Here is a 26,006-nt window from a genome sequence, read left to right as displayed (position 1 = left end):
TTGCAAGAACAGGGTACTGCAAGGCTGGGCAGTCCTCTAGCACCACGCTACAGCAGGGTAGGTACGAGGTTTGGACGTGTACAGCAGGAAGCGGTTGTTCCTGATAGACGTGGATGATGTGCTTGATTTGGCTTTGTTCAATTGCATCAATTGGGTAAGATGATGCGGTTGGGATGGATTGGAAACCACGTATATATATTTTCAACGACGTCTAGGAGGATAACGTGTATTACTATTTCAAAGAGCGCAGTCATTACTGAGACCACAGTTGAGAATAGCGGATCAGTGCCGCCATGTTTATATGCATATACAATATAACATTCATCTTCATTCTCTCTTGCTCTGTTCCTGTGAATACTTGCATGCTTCCCAAATTGCAAACACCCTCATCATGAACGCGATGCTCGCAGTAAAGGTGAAAGGTGGGGCACCCGTGCACTAGCGCGCTGTTCTGTAAACACCAAGAATGCGACGCGAATGCGCCTCACAACAGCAACACATCCCACCCTCTCTACCGTCGCGCATCGCATCGCATTTCATTCATATCCCCCACAACAACAACCAGCATGTCCGCCCCCCCGAACCCCGCCTCGCGCTCCCCCTCCCCCACACCCGCGCCGCCCATCGCCGACGCACCGGGCCCGCGCGCCCAAGGCCTCATCAACGTCTTCAACCAAGCCTCCAAAGCGACGCTGGACAAATGCTCGTCCAAGAACTTCGCCTCGTGTTTCCCCACCGCCGCGCAATACAGCCCCGAGGTGCTGGACAATCTGCGCGGGCAGATCGTGGACCAGTTGGATCGGACGTGGAAGGGGAATTTCGACGACATCATGGCGCGCAGGGATGTGGTCAAGCTGCTGAATTCGCTCGATCAGAGTATCGAGGATGCGAAGCTGAGGAAGAAGCGCGCGGAGGTGAGCGCGAATGGCGGGCCGGTCGAGGCGCCTGTGCCGTGAGTAGTATCCGTCTGCTTACTTGCTTACCTGCATGGTTTTGTGCCAGACTGACACGTCCCATGCAGTCCCCATACCCTGGCACCGGCTGACATCCACCTCGCGCATCTGATGCCCTTCCTGGAGAAACAGGCCGCGGACATGAACACCAAGCTCGCCGACACGCAGCGCGCAAACACGGAGCTGCTCTCCGCCGTCACTGCGCAGCGCGCTGAGATCGAGGCCCTGGTGCGTGGGCTGGAGAATGTTATTCAGGATCTGGATGTGAGTGCGCAGATGATGGGGCGGGATGAGGTGCAGGATTTGAGCAGGGAGATTCGCGATGTGGAGATAAGGATGAGGACTTGAGATGGGAGATGGTATCTATGGGTGCATTGATGCTCGAATTCCTACGCCTCCTGGCTAGCGCGCCGTTTCGCTGCAGACGCGTCGTCTGGCTGAGCTGCGCGATTCAGCATGAACGGCTCGTCGTGGACGAGAAGGCGGGAGACGCCTTGCGCCGACTAAGCCGAGATAACGAGGCTGTGCCTCAGACACAAAGGACTCGTATGAGCAAACAGACCAGAGACGTAGGTACAAATCGCGTCAGGTCCGAGGACATGGAAGTCGCCGCACTACGAACGACTCAAGCCAACGACAGCGCGTGGACTTACGCTTGGGACGAGCTACTACGACGCTGGATGGTATACCCCACGCACCACGCCGCAATATCTCGCATGAACAAGTCCTTCCAGTCAACACCCGCAGCACGCTGGTCATCGAGACGCAACGTTCGTTGTGAGGCAGTACGCATCAGAACACAGCCCCAAGAGCTGTGATGGAGTCTATCCAATCCGTCGCTACGCACTTGTTTCCCCGCGCCTAATGCTCGTTATTCTTTGTTGTAGTGTTGGGAGGTGTTAAGTATCATCATTAGGTAGGTAGATAGATGAGTTGGTCTTTGAAGAATAGCAGTCTTAACCAAGTAGACGTGGATTATCAGAAATCACAATTATTCCACGCATTCTTTATCTTCTTGTTGTGATTTTCTCCTTCAGTTGGCGGCCTTGATATATGTTCTGTTTGTCTGCTTGGTACACTATACATAAATCGCTGAACTGGTGTGTGTTTCCGCAGTTTGGAAGATGATACTTCGCTGCGTCTTCGCGCTTTCAGGTCTGTGGAGTACTTAGATTGGCTCTGTTTGGTCGGGTGGGGAGTGTTGGATGATATTGACCAGGCGAGGGGAGGGAGGAGAGACTGGTGTGTTTTCGACAGGATGGATGGATGGATGGATGGACATCTTGGCTAGTGAGTGAAGCGACCAGGACGAGAACGAAAGATATCAACATAATACTACGCACAAACATTGATTTTTGACAACCATCACACCAAGCAAAACGTTTCAGCAACACATCCCCCTCCTAACCAACTCCCGCATCTCCACTCCACACCCACGCCCTCCCCTCTCACCACACAAGCCCACCCTCCCCCTCCCCCTCCTCCCTCCTCTCCAGCTCCCCAACCACCCTCCCCACCCCCTCCCTCAGTCCCACAACCTTAGCCCTCTCCCTCGTCCGCGTATAAAACACCGGACAATCCCGACTATCGCACCTAATCTCCTCTCCCCACGCGAGCCCCGCACACGACCGACAGACTAAATCGACGTTCTTCGCGCGCACCTCACTTTTATGAATGCGGTCTTTAAGCGCGAGGAGCGAGCGCGCCGGTCGGCGCAGACAGGCTGTGCAGAGGGGGAGGTGTATGGGTTCATTGGAAGTAGGATATAGGGAGAGGGCGTGGGACTGTGGGGGCGGGGGCGGAAGTTTAGCGCGGCAGACGAGGCAGGCGGAGCTGCGCATGTAGGATTCCATTGTTTTGCCTGCCGTGTTGGCGTTGGCGTTTCCGTCGAGCCTGAGGCCCACGGGGATAGCCACATTGCGCATACGCATAACCTTTGGCATCTCGTCGAACCAGGCGCGCACGTTCGCGCCGACGAGGTTGAAAATGCGTTGGAGCGGCGGGATGAGGTTCTTCGAGATGTAGTACTCTGCGTCGAGCTCGAGGTGTTCGTTACTTAGTAGTGTCTCTGGGGCGACGCAGCGGTCGATGAGGCGCGCGCCCGGGGCCCCCGTGATGACGACGTAGGGCACGCGCTCGCCGTACTGGGGTTCTGTGCGCGGGTCGGCCAGCATGCGCTTCGTTGCTATGAGGGCGCCCGGGGGCGCGGCGTGGGCAGAGTAGCTGCCTAGTTTTACTTCCTTGGCGAAGAGGAAGTCTTGGATGGAGATGCGGCCTTGCATTATCTTTGCGCATTGGTCTTGGAAGTAGGCTTTTACTTGGGAGAGGTCCGCGGTGCGGAATAGTATCTTGAGGGCTTTTTCTTCGATTTTTTGCTCCGCTGGCGTGCCGTCTCGGCGCACTGTTTCTATGCCTTTGGCGTCGAAATCGGGCTCGGTTTGGTCGCGGTACTCGTATTTGAAGCCGACGTAGCGCTTTTTGGCGAGCAGCACGCAGGGGTGGTAGACTTTTTCGAATTTCAGCTTGATGGGCCGGGGGTTGGCGGCGGTGACGGCTGCGGCTATCTCCTCGCCGATGGTGAAGGCCTGGTCGCGTGTACGGCCTTTGAGGTATACGAATACGCTGTCTGTGTCGCCGTAGACGACTTCCGCGCCCCATTTCTCTGTGGCGTGGATGAGGGCTATTGCCTTTTCGAGTGTCTCGCGCCCGGTTTGGACAATGGAGTCTGCGATCTCGGAGCATGGCATGCGGCCGGAGAAGGAAGCGGATGTGTAGCCGTAGGTAACATTAGCTAGCAGCTTCAACGCGAGCTGTCGGTTGTTGAGGAGTTGCTGAAGAGGTTTATCGTCTTTGTCTTGCTTCATGCCTGATTTCACCATGATACGAGTCTCCAGGAGCTCGCCGAGCATTTTGGCTAGGAGGGATTTGCGCATAGTGGGTTTGACGTACATCATACCGTTTGGCGCGATGTTGACATGATCTTTGACGAGTTCTAACAATCGTGGCTCACGCTTGAAGTCCATGAAACCCATTTTGTTTGTTCCTCGCCAGCTCACGATGCGTCCCAGACAGGTGGAATAGCAGTAGTTGTACGCGATCATGACACTCGGGTATAGAGACTGGAAGTCCAAGACTAGTAGAGGACTGGAATAGAACGCACTCTGTGGCTCCATGACGAGAGGCAAACACTCCAAAGCGTTCTGCTGGCCGACCTGTTTCCGACTCGGAGATACAAGGATGAAGTTTTCGGGCTTAGCAATGCGAAACATTGTAGACTCGACCTTGTACTGCGAACCCCTCGAAATGACCGAGAAAAAGTCGACACCCAGAAGGCGAGCTTGTTCACTGGTACGCGGAACGACATCGTTGACTTCCATAATATCGAGGTTGACTTGGACGCGTGTGAGGAAGTGATTGAGAACCTTTGCCAGATCTCTTGGTTTCGAACTCGTGTACCAAGTTGTCAAATCAGAGTGCTGGTAATGGGGAATTCGCTTGTGAAGCAGATGGAAAGCGACATTTTCCATAGTATATTGCAGGAGGTTGAGCTCTCCACGCATTGCTCTCCAGATGTTGATCATGTGGCGGCCTGTGATCCGGATAGTCGATGTATGAGTAAAGCCCCATCGGTCTGCATCCCTCCCGGACCGGCCACGCGACAGCGATTTCGTCCTGCTGATCTCATCGCACAAGTCATACTCGAACTTCATCCGAGCACGCTCTATGAGGTAGCCCCAAGAGCCATTGTGCACCTCGTATCCAGTGAGAATGTCCGGGTCGAACTGGCGAACAATATCGACTATGCGATTGATGAGCTCCAACTCGTCTTCCTCATACTCCACTTCAACTGGAGCTTGCTTGGCAATGCGTTCGGCAATACCATCATCGGTTGAGAGGCATAATATCCCAGCACTTGGACGGTCAGTTGTCGCATTCTCTTCCTCGCCTTCGACTTTCCAAAATACAGCCTGGATCTGATCCTCAGCAGGATCCGGCACCAGTGATCCTCGGGAGTTAGCATGCACTTCTAGACTCAAGATACTCATGTATTGAGTCTCATGCTTGACACTGGTTGACTTCTTCTTCTGCGAGAACTTGAAACCATGCTTGTTCCTTTGTGTTGGGCCTTCAATCTGCGAGAGGAAATTTGAAACGGCTGTCTTGCGTGGTGCCTTAGGCGCGTCCGTTTGCTTACTCTTTCGTTTAGACTTGACCTTCTTGGGCTTCTCCTGGCGCACCCACTCTTTGACTTCTTGAAATGACGGCGGAGGCTTCGAAATTTCCCAATGTCGTAGGCTACATCGATATGATCTTGTTCGGTGTTCGGCGTCTTGTTTGGCTTTGTCCAGAACGATAGGTGGATACTCCCCGAAGTTTGCAGGAGAATTTCCCGTTGGATCAAAAGGTGGGAGGTAAGGTAACGTCGTGCTCTGGAGCTTAAACTCCCTTCCGGCATACTCCCGTGCTCGCTCTGGAACATCTTTCTCATTGCTGTAGTAAGCATCTTGAAAGATGACAGGCGGCAGTCCAGCATGCAGCATTGTATTGTTGATCAGCCCAACAGAAGGGGGCAAGATACCATAGTATACAGTTGCATGTTTATGTTTGAAGGAATCTTCCAATTGTTGCGCAAGGGCGATAGCTTCGGTATAAGGCTTTGGAGCGCTGCTGCTCGACATCATGGGTGACGTCTTCTGGTGTGCCCAGGGTGTTGCGGGAGACTCAAGCAGAGCTTTGGTTGGTATATGTTTGCGCGCAGGCGTTTTTGGTGCTTCCTGAGAGTTTGAGTATCCCGACTGACTTAGACGGAGTAGCGTCTCTGGAGCGCTGGGATTCTTTACCACGGGGTACGACAATGTACTAGGCCCTCCAAATCCTTGAGCTTTGATGCTCACCTGTGAACATTGGCTGGGTCGCCGTGGATCGTCTTCGGTGCCTCTCTGTGAAGCACTCACGTACTCGTTGTTCGTGCTGGCGATAGCCTCGCGAAATGCTACGCGTTTCGCAGTCTGTGTTGCAACTAAAATTCGTTGCCTCTTGGTGGACTCTTCGAGGTTGGTTTCGTTGGTTTCGAGAGGTCGTTTGCGTGTGTTGTGCGTTGGGCTTGAATTCTCAACGTGGCCATCGTCGTTGGGATCAATGAGATCAATCCCCTCATCAGGCTCATCGGATGTCTCATCATCTTTCTGCAGTAGAGATATCGTTAAAGGGTCATGAGACATCTGCTCCTCTGTATCTGATGACTTCTCCGGATCGGTCTCATCGTCGTCGTCTGCCTCCCCGATAGGAATATCCACTTGCTGTTCGTCATCCGCTAGGAACACGTCCGCTGAAAACTCCGGGAGAGCATCAAGATTAGTTACTGGCTGCTGATACTCTTCGGGAAGTTGTTGGGCCGAAAGGTTCTCCGGATACAGATCTTCGACACTCTCCACCGCAGTCTTGATGTGCTCCAGACCTTCGACAGGCTTGATAAAGGTCTTGAAATTGATTTCACCTTTCTGACCCTTCTCTTCCTGAATCAGCGCAGCTACAAGCTCTCGGTACTCTTCCTCGTGTATCCACCCGGCTTGGTGAGTATTTCTTAGATCTGCAGCCATGGGTGTGAGCACATCGGTAGGAAAGGGACTGCTGGATGGGTTGGAAAGACCCATGCGAAGCTTTCGACGACGCGTTTCGTCCCTCCATAGGTCAGCCATGGACGGGACATACTTATCGTCAACGTTCCTAGGCGTTTGACTCGAACGTTCCAGGAAATCATGGTGAATAGGTCGGTAACGCAACTCATGCCTGTTCAATATATCCTGAATGCAAACATCGACCTCAAGCGTGCAGTGGCTCTGACGAGGATACTGGTCCTCTGATGCAAGAAATGTGTCCGGAATGGACGCGTCGTGCCATTTGTGAAGCGGGTCTATCTCGTCGCAATCAGGGACAGGACCTCGGAACTGGACTTTGGCGCAATCTACATAGCTGCATCCGTACAAGTTGTAATCGCACATCCACTGCAGCAGATATTGCATGTGGCTCTCGTATGGCTGCAGCGGACGATTCAAGATGGCACCCTGGTATAATAGATCTGCAAGTCGCGTCATGTGCTTCGGGTTGAGCATGTAGACTTTCAAGAAAACTTTATATCCAACATTATATCCGAAAAAGGGCACTCCCTTAACCAGCGAGATGTGGCCGGCGTAGACGGACTTTGCGTCGTATGCATTTTGGCGGTAGGTCGCAGCGAGGGCGTGGTCGATCGAAGCTCGGAGGGCAAGTACATATCGGTTCACTGTAGACAATCAGGATGAGTTTTGTGTTCTGAAGCGCATCTCCTACCGGCATCTTTCTCCAAGCTTCCATTATACTCCAAATACAGATAGGGCAATGCTCCGTGAATATGGGCGCATACCTTCTGGCCGGTTTCGGTCGCGCCAAATACCCGGATGACTGGGACTTGAGGCGCGTCCTGTCGATCAGACAGCCCTGCACTGCGCCTTAGAATCGGGTCGAGATCTGTTGGCGCCGCCTGATAGTGGTCGATGCAATTCAGACGGAAGCGGAACGTGTCCATGACGGCACAGCTCGGTCGGGGAAAGTGTGCAGAGAAGGAAGATGTCGCATAGTGGCCATAAGTGTTATCTAAGACCAAGAATGTCACTGCGCGCTCCGGCGGGGTGGCGACAGTGAAAGGCGCGTGCTAAACAACAGATAGACGCGCTGAGCATGACGCGTGGTCCCGTGAGATCCTCCGCTAAGTGACGCAGCCTACACTAGCTCTCTCCACATCTCAACTCGGCGCCTCTTTCACCACTCCGCAACACAAACATCCCAAGCCCGCCATGCCGCCCTCGCAGCCGAAGAAGCCGGACTTGTCCGCGGCCAACAAGGAGCGCAACGAATACATCCCCTCCTTTATCTCGAAAGCGCCCTTCTACGCCGTCGACGAGAACGGCGAAGAGAACGACTACCTCGAGCATCAGCGTCTACAGAAGCAAGAACAAGACTCAAAATGGTACGATCGAGGGAAGAAGATCGGGCCGGCCGCGACCAAGTTCCGTAAGGGCGCATGCGAGAATTGCGGAGCCATGACACACAAGAAAAGGGACTGCTTAAGCCGGCCGCGCAAAGCTGGCGCAAAGTTTACCGGCAAGAACATCGAGGCGGATGAGGTCGTCCAAGACGTGCAATTGGGATTTGATGCCAAGCGCGATCGATGGAACGGTTACGACGCGTCAGACTTCACCGAGGTCATCGAAGAATACAACGAGATGGAACAGCTGCGGAAGAAGGCCAAGGAGGCCGAGAAGGATGACGACAAGTCTGGCGACGAGGACGATGATGGCGACAAGTACGACGCTGAGACGGACATGGGCAGGAAGCAGGCTACCTCCACACGGAATCTGCGACTGCGAGAGGACACGGCCAAATATCTGCTGAACCTCGACTTGGACTCGGCCAAATACGATCCCAAAACACGATCCATGGTAGACAGCGGCGTGACTTCGGACAATGCAGCCAAGCTGGTAGCAGAGGAAGGTTTTATGCGGGCGTCTGGCGACGCTGCAGAGTTTGAGAGGGCACAGCGGTACGCTTGGGAGACACAAGAGCGTGGGGACAAGAACAAGCTTCATCTGCAGGCAAATCCCACTTCAGGGGAAGTAATGCGCAAAAAGGAGTTGAAGGAGGCGGAGGAAAAGGCAGAAGCCAAGAGGAAGGCTTTGGCTGCAAAGTACGGAACCCAAGAAAAGTTCACAGACGACACACTCCGCAAGACCGGTGTCACAGAGTCCGAGCGATACGTCGAGTACGATGAACGGGGCGGCATCAAAGGAGCACCAAAGATCAAAGCCAAATCTAAGTACGCCGAGGACATTCATCCCAACAATCACACGTCAGTCTGGGGCAGCTGGTGGTCGGACTTTCAATGGGGGTTTGCCTGCTGTCACTCAACAACTAAGAATTCTTACTGTACGGGCGATGCAGGTAAAGATGCCTTCGAACTCGCAGACCGGATACGCACTGGCGCTGAACTGGACGAGGTCCCTAAAGCTATTGCTTGGAAAGAAGAAGAAGCTCTCCAAGAACATGTGCCCAATGCGCCAGACCGCGCCGAGAAGGCGAAACAAGACGCTGCAAGCCGGAAGAGAACGCTAGAAATGATGTCAAATGGGGTGACGGAGGAGGAAATGGACGAGTACAGACGCAAGCGCACCATGGCAGCAGATCCTATGGCCGCTTACCTGGCGCAGGGCAGTAAGGGTGAGGCCATCTGAGTATCTTTTTCGCCCGATCTTTTTGTCAGGTCTAGAATATGTAGCATCGCGTGGCGTTCATACCCAATAGTATCATTCAGCGTAGCATATGAAATCACCCAGTTCGTGAGCACCAAGTGCGTTGTCTTGCAGTATGCGGTGCTAGTCGGTGTGTGCATCAAGGGTCCAGGGTGCGCCCGTAGCCCTATTCGTGCTGTGTTCGCATTTCTCGCCCTCCACCACGGCTGACAACGCAGACGGGGAAGCAAAGGGAAGTGGTGCGCATGCAGCCGCGCGTATGCGTTGTAGGCAACAGCGGCAGGGCAGCGGACAGACGCTGGCCAAGTGCGATGACGAAGCTCTCCGCCATGCGCCAAGAGAGAGACTAACATCAGCCACCCTCGGAAGCTCTGACCGAGCAGGAGGTACACCGTTCACCATAACCTGGTCGAGGGCTCATTCAATCGCTTTCTCCTACTACCCACCCACCGTACATTGTTCCTTGCCATAATTAATAGCGACTGCGCGTGTATAGCTCGATAGAGCATCAACGACAGTCAACATGTCCAGTTCATCACGCAATGTGAACATGGGAAAGTTAGTCCACACTCGCCATGGCAGAGCCTGTCTTTTGCACTCAAACTCAACTTCCTCACAGGCAAGAGACGGAGCTCGCCATCAACATCCGCAAGGCGACGAGCATCGACGAGACAGCGCCCAAGCGTATGTCTGCGACACATGAGACGACACGAACGAAGCTTATAGATGCGCAGGAAAGCATGTGCGAGCGTGCATTGTGTACACGTGGGATCATAAGAGCTCCAACTCGTTCTGGCAGGGCATGAAAGTGTAAGTAGAGCTCCATTGCTGCGATTTGAGCTTTGTCCAGCCTGGCGCATACCGTGCTTGCCAGATTACCTCTCCTCTGTTCTGCGGGTCCAGCACACCCACCACAACGGAGCTGATTGCAATTCTAGGCAGCCTATCCTCCAAGACGAAGTCCAAACGTTCAAAGCCCTCATTACGTGTCACAAGGTCCTCCAAGAAGGTCACCCCATCGTGCTCAGGGAGGCGCAATCCAACACCAGCTGGCTAGAGAGCTTGTCGCGAGGCTCAACGGGTGGAGATGGTTCACGTGGCTACGGTCCGCTCATCTCGGAATACATTTACTACCTGCTGGCCAAGCTCGCGTTCCACCGGCAACACCCCGAGTTCAATGGTACAACAAAAGCCCGCGGATCTCAGGAAACTGGCTGACGTGGACAGGAACTTTTGAGTACGAGGAATACATCAGTCTCAAGTCGATCAACGACCCGAACGAGGGTTACGAAACCATCTCCGATTTGATGACACTGCAAGACCAGATCGACGCGTTCCAGAAGCTGATCTTTTCGCATTTCCGAGGCGGCAACAACAACGAGTGCAGGATATCTGCCCTGACGCCTCTGGTGCAAGAAAGCTATGGCATTTACAAGTTTATCACCAGCATGCTGCGTGCGATGCACACGGGTACGTTCTGGCGCATATTGGAGACATAATTTTGGCTAACATTGATAGCTCTCGGCGATGATGAGGCGCTCTCTCCCCTTCGCGGACGATACGATGCACAGCATTACCGCTTGGTCAAGTTCTACTACGAGTGCTCGAACTTACGATACTTGACAAGTCTAATCACAGTGCCCAAGCTGCCTCAAGATCCACCAAACTTGCTCTCCGATGACGAGTCAGCACCAGCACTCCCAGCGCGACCGAGAAACGAACAGCCCACAGAACCCACCCCGCAACCACCCGCACCTGCCATCGATCCCGAGCCCATCAACGAGTTCTGGAAGAATGACCAGAAGCGACAGCAGGAAGAGTACGAGGCGGAACAACGAAGACTGCAGCAACAATGGGAGGATTCTCAGCGCCAACAACAGCAGGCTGCCATGCAAGCGCAAATGGATTTCGAGGAGCAGCAGAGACTCCAGGCTGAGCAAGCTCGGTTGGCGCAAGACCAACTCATGCGCGACCAGTATCAGCAACAGACCCAAGGACGTCTTGCCGAACTCGAGCGAGAGAACCTTAATGCGCGCGCGCAGTACGAGCGCGACCAATTGATGCTGCAACAATACGATCAAAGGATGAAGGCCCTCGAGGGGGAGATCAACCACATGAACCAAAACTTCCAGCAGCAGATGGGGTCGCGAGACGACCAGATCCGGGCACTGCAAGAGCAACTGAACACATGGCGATCAAAGTATGAGTCGCTGGCGAAGCTGTACTCGCAACTGCGACATGAGCATCTCCAACTCCTGCAAAAGTTCAAGCAGGTTCAGCTCAAGGCAAACTCCGCGCAAGAAGCCATCGATGCTCGTGACAGACTGCAGCGAGAGCTAAAGACTAAGAACCTTGAGTTGGCCGATATGATCCGGGAGCGCGACCGAGCATTGATGGAGAAAGATCGTAGCACTGGCGGGCAGCGCGAAGAAGTGGAGAAGCTCAAGCGAGAGCTTCGTGCAGCGCTGGACAGAGCCGACAACATGGAACGTGGCAAGGGCTCAGAGCTTTCGTCTATGCTGTCAAGGCATAACCGAGAGATTGCCGACCTCGAGGAAGCCCTGCGGAACAAGACTCGTGCTCTGGACGACATGCAAATGAAGTACCGTGAAGGCGACTCAGATCTTGAACGTCAACTACGGGACAAGGAGGAAGAGTTGGATATCTTCCGAGCCGGCATGGACCAGACACTACTCGAATTGAATGACTTGAAGCTGAACGCCAATGCCAACGACAACGTACTCGACGGACATCTGGACACGCTCATTCAAGACAGCCTTCAAAAGATCAACGAGTTGATTGATTCGGTCCTGCAGAGTGGAGTCCAGCGCGTGGACGATGCGTTATACGAGCTTGATTCTTCCATGCAGGCCGGTAATCAAAACGCCACAGGTCCATTTGTCCTTTCACAGATCGAGAAGGCTTCAACATGTACCATGGAGTTTTCGACTGCCTACAACAACTTCATCGCTGATGGGCCGAACGCGAAGCACTCCGAGGTAATCAATGCTGTCAATGCGTTCGCCGGCTCGATTGTCGACGTGCTCGTAAACACGAAGGGTCTTACAAGGTTTGCATCAGACGAAAACAAGGCTGATCAACTCATCAACGGTGCGCGAGCGTCCGCAACGTCGACGATCAGATTCTTCCGCAACGTACAATCGGTGCGGACGTATGATCTCGACGCTGAGCAGAAGATCAATGTCGTGATCAACAACAGCACTGAGGTTGTGCGCAATCTTCAGAGTTTGTCCAAACTGGCCGACGCATTCGCTCCCAAGAGCAAAATCACGAACGCATCGGGCGATCTAGGTGACTTGGTTGACGGCGAATTGACCAAGGCCGCCAACGCCATTGATGCCGCCGCGGAGCGCCTCTCCAAGCTGATGAACAAGCCCAGAGATCAGTACTCTACCTACGAGCTGAAGATACACGACATCATCCTCGAGGCCGCCATCGCTGTCACGAACGCCGTCGCGCAGCTCATCAAAGCAGCGACCGCGTCGCAGCAAGAAATCGTCCGCGAAGGCCGAGGCAGCATGTCCAAGACACAGTTCTACAAGAAGCACAACCGCTGGACCGAGGGCCTCATCAGCGCCGCCAAAGCAGTCGCCACATCGACCAACATGCTCATCGAGACAGCCGACGGCGTCATCTCCGGCCGCAACTCGCCCGAGCAGCTCATCGTCGCCTCCAACGACGTCGCCGCTTCCACCGCGCAGCTCGTCGCCGCTAGCCGTGTCAAGGCCAGCTTCATGAGCAAGACGCAGGACAAGCTCGAGGGCGCGTCCAAGGCCGTCACCTCGGCGTGTCGCACGCTCGTCAGGCAGGTGCAGGAGATCATCGCACAGAAGAACAAGGACGAGGGCGATGTGGTCGACTACACCAAGTTGAGCGATCACGAGTTCAAGGTCAGGCAGATGGAGCAGCAGGTATGTCTTTTTCGTGAATTGCGTCTTCTGAGTGGGATGGTGCTAATCGCGTCGTATAGGTTGAGATCTTGCAGCTTGAGAACTCGCTGTCGCAGGCTAGGAGTCGGTTGGGCGAGATGCGGAAGCTGTCTTACTTGGAGGAGTAGGGTGGTTTGGTGGACGAGAGGGAGATGGAAGCGCATCGTGGATTGTGTACGTTTGTTGGTTGTTAGTTGATTGCTTGAGTTGTTGATATTTGCTTGTGAGGGCAGACTTTTACGAGTCGGCCTCCCAAAATGAAAATTTCTTCAATTTATTGAACGAATTTGCTCAACTCCCAGATCTTGTCTACAAGTAATCTATTACCACGCCATGTCCTATCTATATACAAGTTGTTCCATATACCTCTCTCCCTCCACTTGTGCCATCACCACAAGCCAAAAGCCAAAAATCAAGCAAAAAGAAACAACGGACCTGCCTTGAGCGTAATTTCAGCCGTAGATGTGCCATAGTTGTCTGAAAACCCAAGCTATATTTCTTTTAGCCAGCGCGGTTTTATCACGAGTTGGGGGTTCGAACTTGCAACCCTCGTCTAACTTAATAGGTGGGTTGCTTGTTTGTCTGTCCGTCGGCAGGCCTAATCCCGCCAAGCGAGTTTTCCAAGGCGCTTGGATTGATGGGAGAGCGTGGAGTTTTGGGGTAGATGGAGGGCTTGTGGGGATGCGGATGCGGATGGGGAGGGGAGGGAGGGGAGGGGGTGGTATGAGGGGAGGGGAGAGTGAAAGAATGTGTTTGGGGAAATGGGGTATGGGGATTGTGGGGCCTGGAGATGCTTTCACTGATGGATTTTACTTCTGTGGGGTTATGTGGGGGATTGCTTGAGTTGCTCTGTGGCGTCTGGTTGTGTGACTCGTTCGCGTTGAAATAGTTTGTACGTGTCGATCTGTCCGCGAGTGGGTGAGAGGGTGGGTGGGTGGATGAGAACTTATCTGATGAGGATCGGAAAATGGGGAAGTGTCAGCAGCAGCTGGAGATGTTGGGTTCGTAGGTATTTTCGGGCGGATGTATAAATCTTAAAGGATCTCTGATGAGCGACGGTGACGGTGCGATTTTGATGGAATGCTGAATGGGTGTATTGTAGGGACTATGCATACTTGGACAACCAACGTGTGAATGATGTGCGAGGTGAGATGATTTGTATGAAACAGAAGTAAAACCTGCTCCTGACATGTTAAAATGGTCAAACACAAAAGGAGAATGTATTCGTTTACTTGGAGAACCTCTCATCCATCAACTACTCGAGCCTTATTCACGCGCGACAATCACAGGATGTGCACCGTCTCGAAGCTTATCTCGTCTTGCTGCTTTCCTTCGAAAAACTCTCCCTCCATGATGCCATGAATGTAACAGTCTCCTTGGAATGTGTACCTAGGCGTAGAGTCGTTCGACTCATGTGGCTTCGCATCGCAGGGCCGTAGTACATAGGGTACCTGCCCGCCAGCTAGGAGCCAAATTTCGTCCCCTATTTCACATCGATTGTGAGCCATTCCAATATATCCTGACCGAGTGCCAATCAACTTTCGATTCCAGGTAATTCGTGCCAGTTCCCGGTAGAAGTTTGAATGAAACGCTTTGTCCAACACGTCTCTAAAAGGTTCGATCGCGGCTCCAACGTCTGGGGAAAGCTCTATTAAAGAGGGAGAAGTCGTATACATCGCTCGCACTGAAGGCCAAGCTGGGTGTTTGCTGATACAAGCTATCTTTGCTCTGATGACTCTTATGGAAGGTGTCGCCAGATAGTTGGACTTCCAGCCAACAAACTCGACTTGCTGGAGCCATTCGTTGGCAGTTTGCTCCCAGCCTTCTCCGGGTAAAACGGCGCGGAACTTCGGTAAGAGGAACTTGATGATCATAATACTCTCGAGCCACTCTTTGAACTCTCCTCCCCAGCTGTCTTCAGCAGAAATCCGATGTCTGTTATGGTTCCAAACCAGAGTTCTCCAGACAGCCTCGATGCTGCTCTGACATGCTGCACAAGGGTGGTATGTTTGAGAAAGGTGAGTTGAATAGTACAGACACCATTCGGGGAGAGCCAACATGTGGGGGTAACTACAAGATCGGATGGTATCAACCTTCACCCCAGCGCCTATAAGTGTGTTATCGACGATCGTGACTTGCCTATGGTATCGCAAAGGACAGGCATCGAATGGGTCCACGTTATTTGCAATTGGTATGAATTCGTTCATTCTCGAATGATTTACGATCCATCCTGGGTTCGACTTAGAAGGTTGACCTATATAGGACAGATAGTTCAGGTTAAGAGACTTGCGAAGAAAGAGACTACCCGCCCAGTAATACATTTGCTCGACACTCATCCCTTTGGGCTCTTGGAGTAATTCCTCGGACACACTCGGAGGGCGAATTGCGTTCATGATGCCAATGGTAGCATGTATCCTGTCTTCCATGAAAGTACACTCTCGATTCTGCATCGAATAACAAATTTCAGACCAGAACTCTACCCATGAACCTTCAGACATGAGTATAGCCACAGGTTTCAGAAACGGCGTTTCAGAAATGTATTTCGAAATGGTATTTTTCTCCCGACCAATGTACGCAGGCATGATGTGCGGACCGTTTTCCACAGTTTTGTAACTGGGAAACCGTAAATTTAGCTGATTTCCCCAACCGCTTTTGAGAAGAAGCGAAGATATTATCGCGACTGAATCAAAGCTCACACTTTCATAGCTTGGTCCACAGATGATGCTAGGGTGGCGAGCCAGCAAGACTTCCTGGTACGTCCACGCCCTTCGAAACCATCGGCGCTCATACAGGAAGTACCAATACGACTCCCAGCAATCCTTCCAGGAGACTTTGCCGCCCATATCCAACGGCTGGAGATGTGGCATGTACTTGTCCCAAAACTCCTCCTTGATTGGGTCGTATCCAGACATCATGTCCACACATCTAGTAACACCCTCGAGGTCGTAGAAACTCCGGAGTTCTGGAAGTACGTGTAGGTGGATCCACATGAATGCCTCCCAGTTACTGTTGGATTCTCCAAGCCATATATGTACCTGTAATGCTTCTCTGTATATGTTGCCCATGAGACTTATCTGTATCGTTCTTTCTTCATCGTTCGTCTGATCGATAGAAATGGCGTCAATCCAGATGGCGAAGGAAAGGACTAGACCATTGCGCATATGAAAGGATGAAAGGGCTTTTAGATAGGTGGCAAGATTTTGTTGGATTGCGATGGATGTAGCAATAGCTTTTTCAGTACCATCGTCATCGCGAGTGGTCTCGTGTATCACAACAATCCAAGGCTCGTCTACGTCTTCATTCTCACCCTCAATAGCTGCGCCCCAAGTATAAGAAAGAGCTGTGTATTTGGTGTTATGTGCTTCAGAAACAGTGTGATCGTCCGAGTTCCTTTCGAAGAAATTGCCATGGAATTGCTTGGCCTTAGGGTTAAAGCCTGTCAGTCGGAATAGTTGGATGGAATGAGCAGAAGATAAGCGTTGATATTGATGAGGAGGGTATTGTGACTGCTTATCTGCTGGATTTCCAGCCACACTTTCGTTCATTGATACAGTTCCAATGGATTTGAATTGAATATAGCGGGAGATGGTGCTTCTATATAATGCTAATATATAGGCCAGCAAAGCAAAGTCTACATGTATATATTAGCAGAAAAATAGGGTAGAAGGCAAATATAGATTAGTAATTAGCAGTAAAAATTACGTAAGCATATAAATTAGCCTGTAAATTAAATTTTATAGAATAAGATTTTATTTTAAAGAGCTATAATAGCCTGTAAATCTAAGTATTAAAGCCTAATACCTATATAATAAGCTAGATAAACTATATCTTATACTTATAAACTATATAAAGAACTAACTAAACTATAGCTTTGTACCTATAAACTACTTTAACTTAATCTTATCTAGCTATAGCTTAATCTTTAAAATAGAATAGTAAAGTTTATAGACTATTTTATAAAGTTCTATAAAAGTTAGTAAACTATCTATAAGTAGTAAATAAGTAAAATATACTAGTTAAAGTCTTATAACTAAAAGTCTTACTACTTTTAATAGGCTTCTTAGTCTTTTTTATAAATAGTTTTAGCTTCTTTATAAGTAGAAACTCCTTAGACTTATTACTAAACTCTTTAGACTTATTATTAAAATTATTAACTTTCTCTATAACTACCTATTTATAGGCTATAGCCTTCTTACTCTAACTACTCTTTATGCTTTTAGTAGTCTACTTCTTCTTTTTTTTAGCTATCTTCTCTATCTTTACTTCTTTTAGTAGGTACTTTGTATTATAGTTATCTATAAAATAGTTAGTAAACGCTAGTAAATAAGCTTAAATAAGATAGTAAATAGACCTTAAAAGCTATAGTAGGTACCCTTACTACTATAATAATAATTTTTATACTTCTTTTTATAGGTGTTCTTAATAGAAGTATAGGCTATAAATAGACTAAAACCCCTATTATAGGAAAAATAGCTAGTCTTATAGACCTTTCCTATAGCCTAAATTAGGGCAGCTTTAATATTCTAGTCTTAGGCTATAAGTATTATAGTTAGTAAACTAGACTATTAGGGCCTATAATAGGTATAGAAACTAACTATTAAGGTTATAAATAGTATTTAAGTAGAGGATAATAGCCTATTTAACTAGTATTTTATAGAATTTATAGATTTAGTAGGTATTACGTTTATAGATTATAGTAAGTTTACTAGTATTAGTCTTAGTAGTTTTTAGCTTTAGAGGCTTAGATATAGGCCTAATAGGTATTACTTCTAAAGTAGGTAAAGGAGTACTACTACTATAGTTTATATTATAGCTACTATTCTTATTAGAAAGAGGGTTAAGATTAACTTTAAAGTTATTACTGCTAGTTATAGACTATAAACAGGTTAGTAATAGCTAGAAAAAAGAATAAAAACTATAGAATAGGCTATAAAACTTACTATTATAGATATATAGGTAGGAGTAAAAGCTGTAAATTAATTAGTAAGAGCCTGTAAGAAACTAAAAATAAAGTAGTAACTTACTAGTAGTAGTACTAGTAGTACTAGTAAGTAGGCTAGTAGGCAGGTTAGTAAAGAAAGGATAAAGGAGTTAAAAGAAAAGTAGCCTTTATATAGGTAAGCTACTAGGCTGTAGAAGGTGCTAGAAACCTAAAGTAAAAGTAAGTTATAGTAAGTAAGTAAGGTAAGTAAGTAGTAAAGGCAGTAACTATATATAAATAAAAAAATAGGTAATAAAAAAACTAAAAATAGATAATATTTAGTAGATTTACGCTAGTAAGACCTTTAAATATATAATATTTATAATAAAGTAAGTCTCTCTTACAACTATAGAAATAGAAGGTAATAGAATAGAAAGACCTATAATAGTAGTTATATAGGATAAAGTAACGTAAAGCTAACTATACGTAAAGACTATATAGTAGAGGTCTATACCTATAATAGATAGTAATTATTTCTAAAACTTATTAATAGTAATTATAAAAGAAAGATAGATTAGAAACTAGACCTATATAATAATAAATAGTAGCTTACTATCTATAAATATAAGTTTAATACGTAATATTAACTAAAGTTAACTTATAAATTTACCTAAAAGAATATATACCTTAATAACTTAAGTATTAATATATATAACAGTTAAGTAAGTACTATTATATAGACTCTACTTAGGGTATAAGTTCTATAAAAGTATAACTAGGACGCTAACCTTTAGTAATAAGTATAAAGGCAGTAGACTTAGAGGCTTAAAAGACTATAAAACTTCTATAGAAGGTATATTTTATATAGTATTATTTTCTATAGCTATAGAATCTATTATAATTAGCTTAATAAGGTTACTAGAGAAGGCTGTAAGTATTAAACTATTAATAGTAGCTATATTATTATTTTATATAGCTAAAATAGCCTAACTACTTAAAGCCTAATAGTTAGTAATAGTAGCTATAACTATCTGTAAAGAGTATATATAAGATAGGAACTTATCTAAACTATAAAATACTTTTATCTAAGTAGGTAATAAGACTAGACTATTAGTTTACAGAGTAGCTAATATATAAGTCTAGTTTATAAAATAAGTGTTTTTAAGCCTAAAGAGTACCTATATATTCTAATAAAGGTATAAAATAGTTAAATACAGCTATATAATAGTTAATTATTAGAAATATATATTAATAATAGTAGGCTACTAACTCTAGTAAATAACTAGAAGAATCTGCGTAAAATTACTACTAGTAATAACAGAAAGGCTACTAAATAGATTAGTTAAGTTATAGATATTCTAAAGTATATAGTAAACTGCTTTAAAGTAGTAATAGTACTGTATAGGTATTTTATCCTATATAATAAGTACTACTTACCTTAGTAACTGCCCTAAATTAGAGGCTAGCAGAACTAAATAGATAGAGTTATTATAGATATCTAGAGAAATCTAGAAATAGGAGTATATAGTCTGTTTACCTAGCAGTAATATAGCTATAATACTAGATAAGGCTATATAAAGAACTACGCGGCTCTATAAATAGTAGTAAGTATAGATACAGCGCTAGAGATATATTTTACTAGTACCTATAAGGGGCTAACTCTAAGAGTAGTTACTAGTATAAATTAGATAAATTTGCTAAGAATCTATAGTACTAGTTTTCTTCTACTTATAGTTCTTCTAGTAGCGTGCTAAGAGTTTCTAAAGTATAGGTAGTAGTATAAGTATTAGTAGTTAGGCCTACTAAGCTTTAAGGCTTTACTTACTAAGGTTTTACTAAACCTAGCCTATTATATAAGCCCCTCCCTAGCAAAAATTCTTATATTTTAACCTTACTATAATATAACGTGTTAACCTATTACTAACGCTCCTACCTATATTTATATATATATTTTTAGCTTTAACTTATATACGCTCTTACCTCTCTTACTCTTCTTTATTAATATAGTTAATACTTATACTAGTATTATTTCTAGTAGTAAGCAGTCTACTTTTACTACTCTTATGCCTACCTAGCGTAAGAGAAAGAAGGCTAAGATAGATACTTAGAGAGCTAATCTTACTAAAGCTAAGGCTAAGCTCTCTACTACTACTTTTATATTTATATCTAACTTATTTAGTAAGGAACCTAGTATAAGTTTCTTATCTAAGTTTTACCTATTCTCTTACCTATTTCTTAATATTATCTAAATAGATACTTACCTTATAGCCTACTAACTACTCTGCTTCTATAGTTAATATTCTCTTTATTAGTAAGCTTAACCCTTCTTACTATATTAACTATATAATATATCTAGCTACCTAGGGTAAAATTTATAAGTTTAATAAGAGTAGGGCTACTTACTATTACTACTCTACTAAAGTAAATTCTACTTATTATACTATAAGTCTACTAGAATTACTTTCTTTTCTTTATTTATAGCTAATATTTTTATAGATTCTTAATAAACTTAAGCCTATTATTATTTATATCTATAAGCTTTTACTACTTATTAAAATAGACTTATAGTTCTTTAAGTTACTTAAGAATATTAATAAGGACTTTATCTAAAATCTAAAAGAGGCCTAGAATAAGGCTTAAGAGCTTACTCCTAGCTAAAGAGAGTATTAGGATAATTATACTTCTAACTTAGTTACTAAGGGTTTACTCTATAGAATTACTAATAAGTTAGGCTTAATATATACTAGTATTTAGAAGTAGAACTAAGGCTTTATAAACTTAGTAAGTCTTTTCCTTAGTATCTAAAACCTTATTTTCTACCTATTTTCCTAGCTAATTTATAGGTTTTCTAGGCTTTTACTATTAATAATTAGACCTACTCTATTACTTAGGCCCTTAAAAAGGTTATTAAATCCTAGAAGTTAAGCTACTTACCTACTAAGTTTAATCTCCTACTACTCTATAGCTATAGCACTAGTATTCTAGCTTTTAGTTCTTTTAGTAGTAGCCTTTAGGCTTCTATTATTAGCTCTTCTAATTATTTTTTCTAGTCTAGATAAGAGGGTTTAGTTTCTGTTATTTTTAAGTATACTGTCTTTTAGAAACTTAAGGCTACTAGTAATAGTAAGCCTAATAGGTATATTAATAAGTAGAAGGATAGTTTCTAAGCTATAAATACTAATTAGAAATAGGTTTTACTAGTATTTTCCTAGGTTCTTTAGTATTTATAAGATAGATACTCTAGATATTTACTAGCTTTAGGCTAGTTAGCTCTTTACTATTTCTCTCTTCTCTTTACTATATATAGGTAGTTAATTTTATCTTTATTAACCTATTTCCTTATAGTTTCTATATTTTTTGTTTTTCCTTAGCTACCTATATTCTTAGCCTTAGTAAGAGTACTTATTAGTGTACTACTTATAGTTTCTAGTAGTACTATTACTAAAATTACTACCTCCTCTACTATACTCTACTATTACTAGGGCCTCTAGTATTATTATAGTTTATTAGAGGAACCCTTATAGAACTTCTTTAGTAATTTACCTATTTTATTTTATTTATCTTTTAAAAAGGCTAACTAGCTATCTAGTACTTTAGCTTCTTTAAGGTTTTCTATAGGTTCTTATAAAGTTATAGTATAGTTCTTCTACTTAACTAGGTATTATTTTCTATATCCTTTACTATAGTATTTCTATCTTTTACCTATAATTTCCTTAATTTTTTAGTAGTTTTTTAGTTTTCTATTAACATTTTCTAATATACTCTTAGGTTAGTAATTATTAGTATCTTATTCTACTAGGAAGTTTCTAGAGTATAGCTATAGCCTATCTACGTAAAATACTAGGTAGATACTAAAAGAAGTATTTAATCTTATAGTATAGAGGGAGATTACTTCTTCTACCTAGAACTTTATATTTTTTTAGTCTAGTTTCTTACTTAGCCTACTATTAGAGAAGTGTTTACTATACTATAGCTATACTTAGTCTCTCTCTTATAGTTATAGTACTTCTTATTAATAGTAGTTAGCCTAGATTTTTTAGAGTTATTAGGCTTCTGCTATTCTTACTTATATATAATCTAGTATTTCTATAAATTTTATAGTAAGTACTCTAGCTAACTTCTTTAGATTATTAGGCCTCTAATATTATTACTAGATTACCTATTCTATATCTTCCTATACTATATTTATATTATATCTGTATTATAGAAAGAATAGGCTAATACTAGTAGATACTACGTTTCTTTCTTTAATAGTAATTTAAGTAGTAGGATATATTAGTACTTAGTTATCTTATTTCTAATTAATATAGGCCTATAAGTAGGATTCTATAGTACTGTTTATTCTTTTAGTAGTACTGTTAGTTTCTAGATAGTAGCTAGTAGATACTTAATAGGTAATACCTAATTTTCTATAAAGGGTTCTCTAAAAATCCCTAATAAACTAGCTACTATAGTTAGATATAATAGTATTTAGAAGTTAATAGTAGGCTATAACTCTTTCTATAAAAGCTTTTATTACTGTTTAGGTATCTAGGTCTTTTAATAGAATAAGTATTATGTTTTTACTTAACCTATCTATAACTACTATAAGGTACTAGTACCTATTACTTATAAGTAAATTAATAATAAAGTCTATTAAGATTTTCTTCTATACTCTATCTAGAAGGGGAAGTAGTCTTAGTAGTCTTCTTTTTAGTTCTCTCTAAGGCTTAGTTCTTCTATATACGTTACAGTTTTAGATAAATTACCTTATTATAGATAATATTTCTAGAAAGAAGTAGTTATAAGCTAGGATTATATAGGTATTTTTACAGCTTAGATAGCCTATAGCTAAGGATTTATAGGTTTCTAAGATAATTTTAGTACATAGTTCTTTAAAATCTAGTACCTATTTTTACTCTTAGTAGTATAGAAACTCTCTTTTATTAATAGTATACTCTACTAATAAGACTTTTAAGTTTAGGTTTAAAAGGAACTTTCTTTAACCTATTTCTATAGCCTTCTTTACTCTTCTATATATTAGGTTATTTTTAGCTATAACTTTCTATATTCTCTTAAGCTTCTCTAAGCTATTATAGGCTAGAGTAGAGTTAGTAGTAATTTTTATAGGTATACTATTAGGTTTTAGTAGGGGGTTATTATCTACTAGAGGTATATTATTAGGTTTCTAAGGCTGTAGACTTTATATTTAGTAGTAGAATAAAATACCTACCTCTTTCTCCTCTTTAAGTTAGGGTTAGCTCCTTATATATAGCTATAAGAGCTAGAATTCTCTTATCTTTATATACTTATTATTTTAGCTTATTAGTAAATTCTCTTCTTTCTAGAAGAGTATATTAGCCCTTCTATTAACCTTCCCTAGGTAGTATATAAAGGTTAAATTAAATTAGCTAAGTATATTTAACTAGTATATATACCTCTTAGATAGTAGCCTTATAGTATAGAAATACTCTAGGTTCTTATAATTTATAATAATAGTAAACTTTAAAACTTACTAGAGTTTAGTACTCTATTAATTAATACACTTTATAATAGCTAATAGCTTCTTATTATATATAGTATAGTTTACTTTAGCTACTATATTCTTTACTAAGTAGTATACTACTGTATAAAGTAGCCTATTTTTTCTAAACTATAAAAGGACCCTACTAGTTACCTACCTAAAGGTATTATATTCTATTACTATTTCTAGGTCTAGGTTAAAGTTAGCTAACGCTAGTTTAGAAATAAAGGTACTTTTAAGTTTAGAAAACACTATTTCCTAGAGTTCTTCTTATTAGAATACTACTCCTTTTCTAGTAAGTTTAGTTAGTAGAGTAATAATTTCTAAGAATTCCTTAATAAACTATTAGTAAAAGTTAGTAAATTCTATAAAACTCTAAATACTCTTAACACTTTTTAGCTATTCTTAAGTATAGATTACTACTATCTTTTCTAGGTCTATTTAAATACTGCTACCTACCTTTATTATAAACTCTAGGTACTTAGTCTTTCTAATACTAAAGTTATATTTATTAATATCTAGTTATAGGCCTACTGCCCTAAGTTTTTAAATAATTATTTTAACCTAGTGCTTATAATCCTCCTATAATCTGTCTAAGTAGATAAGTATATTATCTATATAGGCTAAGCAGTATATATCTAAGTCTTCCTAAAGTACCTAATTAATATATTATTAAAATATACTAGGGGTGTTAGTAAGGCTAAATAAAGTAACTAGCTATTTATATAGCCTAAATTAGGTATAGAACACTGTTTTCTATTTATCTCTCTCTACTACGCGTATCTAGTAGAAGGCTTAGATAATATCTACCTTTATAAACTATTTTACTTTAGTAATTTAGGATAGTATTTTATAAATAAGTAAAAGGGAATATCTATTCTTATATATAATAGTATTTAAAGCTTAGTAGTCTATACAGAATTATAGCTCTCTTCTAGGTTTCTTTATAAATAGAATAGGGGTAGCAGCACTAAATTTACTTACCTAAATAAACCTATAGTCTAGGTATAATATAAGTTTCTTCTGTAATACTAGTAGTTCTTTTCTTAATATATTATATAGTAGCCTTTATAGAATTTCTGCTAGCTTACTATCTTTCTCTATAATCTTAATAAAGTAGTTAATAGTAGCTCCTCTTAGTAGTATAAGCTTATTAGCTTTCTTTCTTAGAAAAGTTCTAAACTTACTTTATAGATAGCTTAGTAACTTCTTTTAGGGGTTAACTATTTTCTTTTTCTTTAGCGCTTTCTTAATATCTGCTATAAAAGTAGAATATAGTTAGATCTATTTATCTTTCTAAAATTATTTAGCCTAGGCTAAATATACCTACGTACTAATAGCCTTAGGGACCTTTATAGGTATTCTGCCTTTCTAGCTCTGTATTCTAGTCTAGCTATTATAGATAAATATAGATTTCTTAGCTAGCGCTAGTATTACCTAGTATCTATCTATCTAAGGTCTTCCTAAGATAAGGTTATACTCTTTATCTTCTCTTAACTTATAGGCTTATATTTCTTTCTTATAGCTATTTATATCTATTTGTATTTAGATAGCTGCTTCTATCTAGGAGGACTTTCTTTCTACTCTAATAATAGGTCTCTATATAATTATAGTATACTTTAGATTATTATTTCTTATAAACTTAGAAGAGATAACTAAATAAGTTAAGTAGCTAATATTAATTAAGGTAGATACTATAGCTATATTATTTATAATTATATAAATAGTTAATAGTTTTTTATTTAGCTAGTTTTACTAAAATAATAAGAACTACTTTTCTTCTTAATTTAGTTTCTTATACTTCTACTTATATCTATATATAGGGGTTTCTAGTTTTCTAAACCTACTATTTCCTTATTTAAGGATTCTTTTAGGTTATAGGTTACTATAAGGGTAGCTTAAGCTAAATAATTAGCTAGCACTAGAAAGCACTTATTAGTGTAGTACCTAAGTTTTCTATAATATAGATATAGATTCTTTTTTTTATAAAGAAAGTGCTCTTCTTTAGAGACCTATTTAGCTTTATTCTAGGTTCTACCTATTACTTTAATTACCTAACTAAAGTAAGCTTTTAAAGGTTCCTAATTTATAAAGTTATTCTAAAGAAACTTTATATATAAGAAGGTAGACCTAATCTTAGCTCTAAAAAGGTTTTCCTTAATAGTAACTACTTAAGTTATTAGTAACTAAATAGTCTAGTTACTTAGTACTTCTATAGATATTATTTAGTCTTATAGGTTAGGCTGTAGGGTACTAAGATACCTTATTTTTAGGTTATTAGTATTACCCTTCTCTCTTGCTTTAAAGGCTAGCCTTATAAATTCTATATTAAAGTGTTATAAGGAAAGCTTTCTCTACTAAAAGGTTTAAAGTTTCTACCTAGCCCTTTTAGTA

The 26,006-nt window shown here is 43.1% G+C and overlaps 8 protein-coding genes across 8 annotated transcripts in view; 5 read left to right on the top strand and 3 right to left on the bottom strand.

The window, feature by feature from the left end:
* Positions 1-566: 566 nt before the first annotated feature.
* Positions 567-1,301, top strand: P153DRAFT_284459 (Nnf1-domain-containing protein; the record flags this gene model as incomplete). Its single annotated transcript, XM_033663328.1, has 2 exons — positions 567-952; positions 1,022-1,301. The coding sequence occupies 2 exons, from the start codon at positions 567-569 to the stop codon at positions 1,299-1,301; spliced, it is 666 nt and encodes a 221-aa protein (XP_033526729.1).
* Positions 1,178-1,938, top strand: P153DRAFT_189231 (uncharacterized protein). The gene has a single exon (XM_033662427.1). It carries the CDS (start codon positions 1,310-1,312, stop codon positions 1,769-1,771), a length of 462 nt encoding a protein of 153 aa, XP_033526728.1. The 5' UTR covers positions 1,178-1,309; the 3' UTR covers positions 1,772-1,938.
* A 463-nt stretch (positions 1,939-2,401) lies between these two features.
* On the bottom strand, positions 2,402-7,598 carry P153DRAFT_335156 (uncharacterized protein; the record flags this gene model as incomplete). Its single annotated transcript, XM_033665641.1, has 2 exons — positions 7,284-7,598; positions 2,402-7,236 (listed from the first exon to the last, which is right to left on the bottom strand). Exons 1-2 carry the CDS (start codon positions 7,516-7,518, stop codon positions 2,402-2,404), a joined length of 5,070 nt encoding a protein of 1,689 aa, XP_033526727.1. The 5' UTR covers positions 7,519-7,598.
* Positions 7,599-7,728: 130 nt separating this feature from the next.
* Positions 7,729-9,330, top strand: P153DRAFT_364750 (pre-mRNA-splicing factor SLU7). The gene has a single exon (XM_033667669.1). It carries the CDS (start codon positions 7,787-7,789, stop codon positions 9,218-9,220), a length of 1,434 nt encoding a protein of 477 aa, XP_033526726.1. The 5' UTR covers positions 7,729-7,786; the 3' UTR covers positions 9,221-9,330.
* A 296-nt stretch (positions 9,331-9,626) lies between these two features.
* Positions 9,627-13,538, top strand: P153DRAFT_335152 (ANTH-domain-containing protein). The gene is made up of 7 exons (XM_033665640.1): positions 9,627-9,796; positions 9,858-9,922; positions 9,973-10,048; positions 10,177-10,418; positions 10,466-10,708; positions 10,757-13,170; positions 13,230-13,538. Exons 1-7 carry the CDS (start codon positions 9,762-9,764, stop codon positions 13,314-13,316), a joined length of 3,162 nt encoding a protein of 1,053 aa, XP_033526725.1. The 5' UTR covers positions 9,627-9,761; the 3' UTR covers positions 13,317-13,538.
* Positions 13,539-14,451: 913 nt separating this feature from the next.
* On the bottom strand, positions 14,452-16,733 carry P153DRAFT_429489 (uncharacterized protein; the record flags this gene model as incomplete). The annotated part of the gene is made up of 1 exon (XM_033672777.1): positions 14,452-16,733. The coding sequence occupies one exon, from the start codon at positions 16,731-16,733 to the stop codon at positions 14,472-14,474; it is 2,262 nt and encodes a 753-aa protein (XP_033526724.1). The 3' UTR covers positions 14,452-14,471.
* A 665-nt stretch (positions 16,734-17,398) lies between these two features.
* P153DRAFT_354953 (uncharacterized protein) lies at positions 17,399-19,246 on the top strand (the record flags this gene model as incomplete). The annotated part of the gene is made up of 16 exons (XM_033666537.1): positions 17,399-17,459; positions 17,538-17,552; positions 17,602-17,616; positions 17,722-17,736; positions 17,846-17,884; positions 17,949-17,966; positions 18,063-18,073; positions 18,137-18,144; positions 18,249-18,255; positions 18,335-18,349; positions 18,441-18,464; positions 18,828-18,831; positions 18,861-18,962; positions 18,993-19,039; positions 19,149-19,198; positions 19,231-19,246. The coding sequence occupies 16 exons, from the start codon at positions 17,399-17,401 to the stop codon at positions 19,244-19,246; spliced, it is 447 nt and encodes a 148-aa protein (XP_033526723.1).
* A 3,572-nt stretch (positions 19,247-22,818) lies between these two features.
* P153DRAFT_383222 (ThrRS/AlaRS common domain-containing protein) overlaps positions 22,819-26,006 on the bottom strand; it is a gene marked incomplete at both ends in the record, with an annotated part of 9,586 nt that continues 6,398 nt past the window's right edge. Inside the window, one exon of the mRNA XM_033670213.1 lies at positions 22,819-22,827. Coding sequence (XP_033526722.1) covers positions 22,819-22,827 — 9 coding nt within the window. The remainder of the gene's footprint in view (positions 22,828-26,006) is intronic.

The sequence above is a fragment of the Dothidotthia symphoricarpi genome (genome assembly GCF_010015815.1).
Source record: "Dothidotthia symphoricarpi CBS 119687 unplaced genomic scaffold P153scaffold_5, whole genome shotgun sequence".
NCBI classification, from domain to species: domain Eukaryota; kingdom Fungi; phylum Ascomycota; class Dothideomycetes; order Pleosporales; family Dothidotthiaceae; genus Dothidotthia; species Dothidotthia symphoricarpi.
Note: the sequence above shows the minus strand (reverse complement) of the source record. Positions and strands in the feature narration are given on the sequence as shown.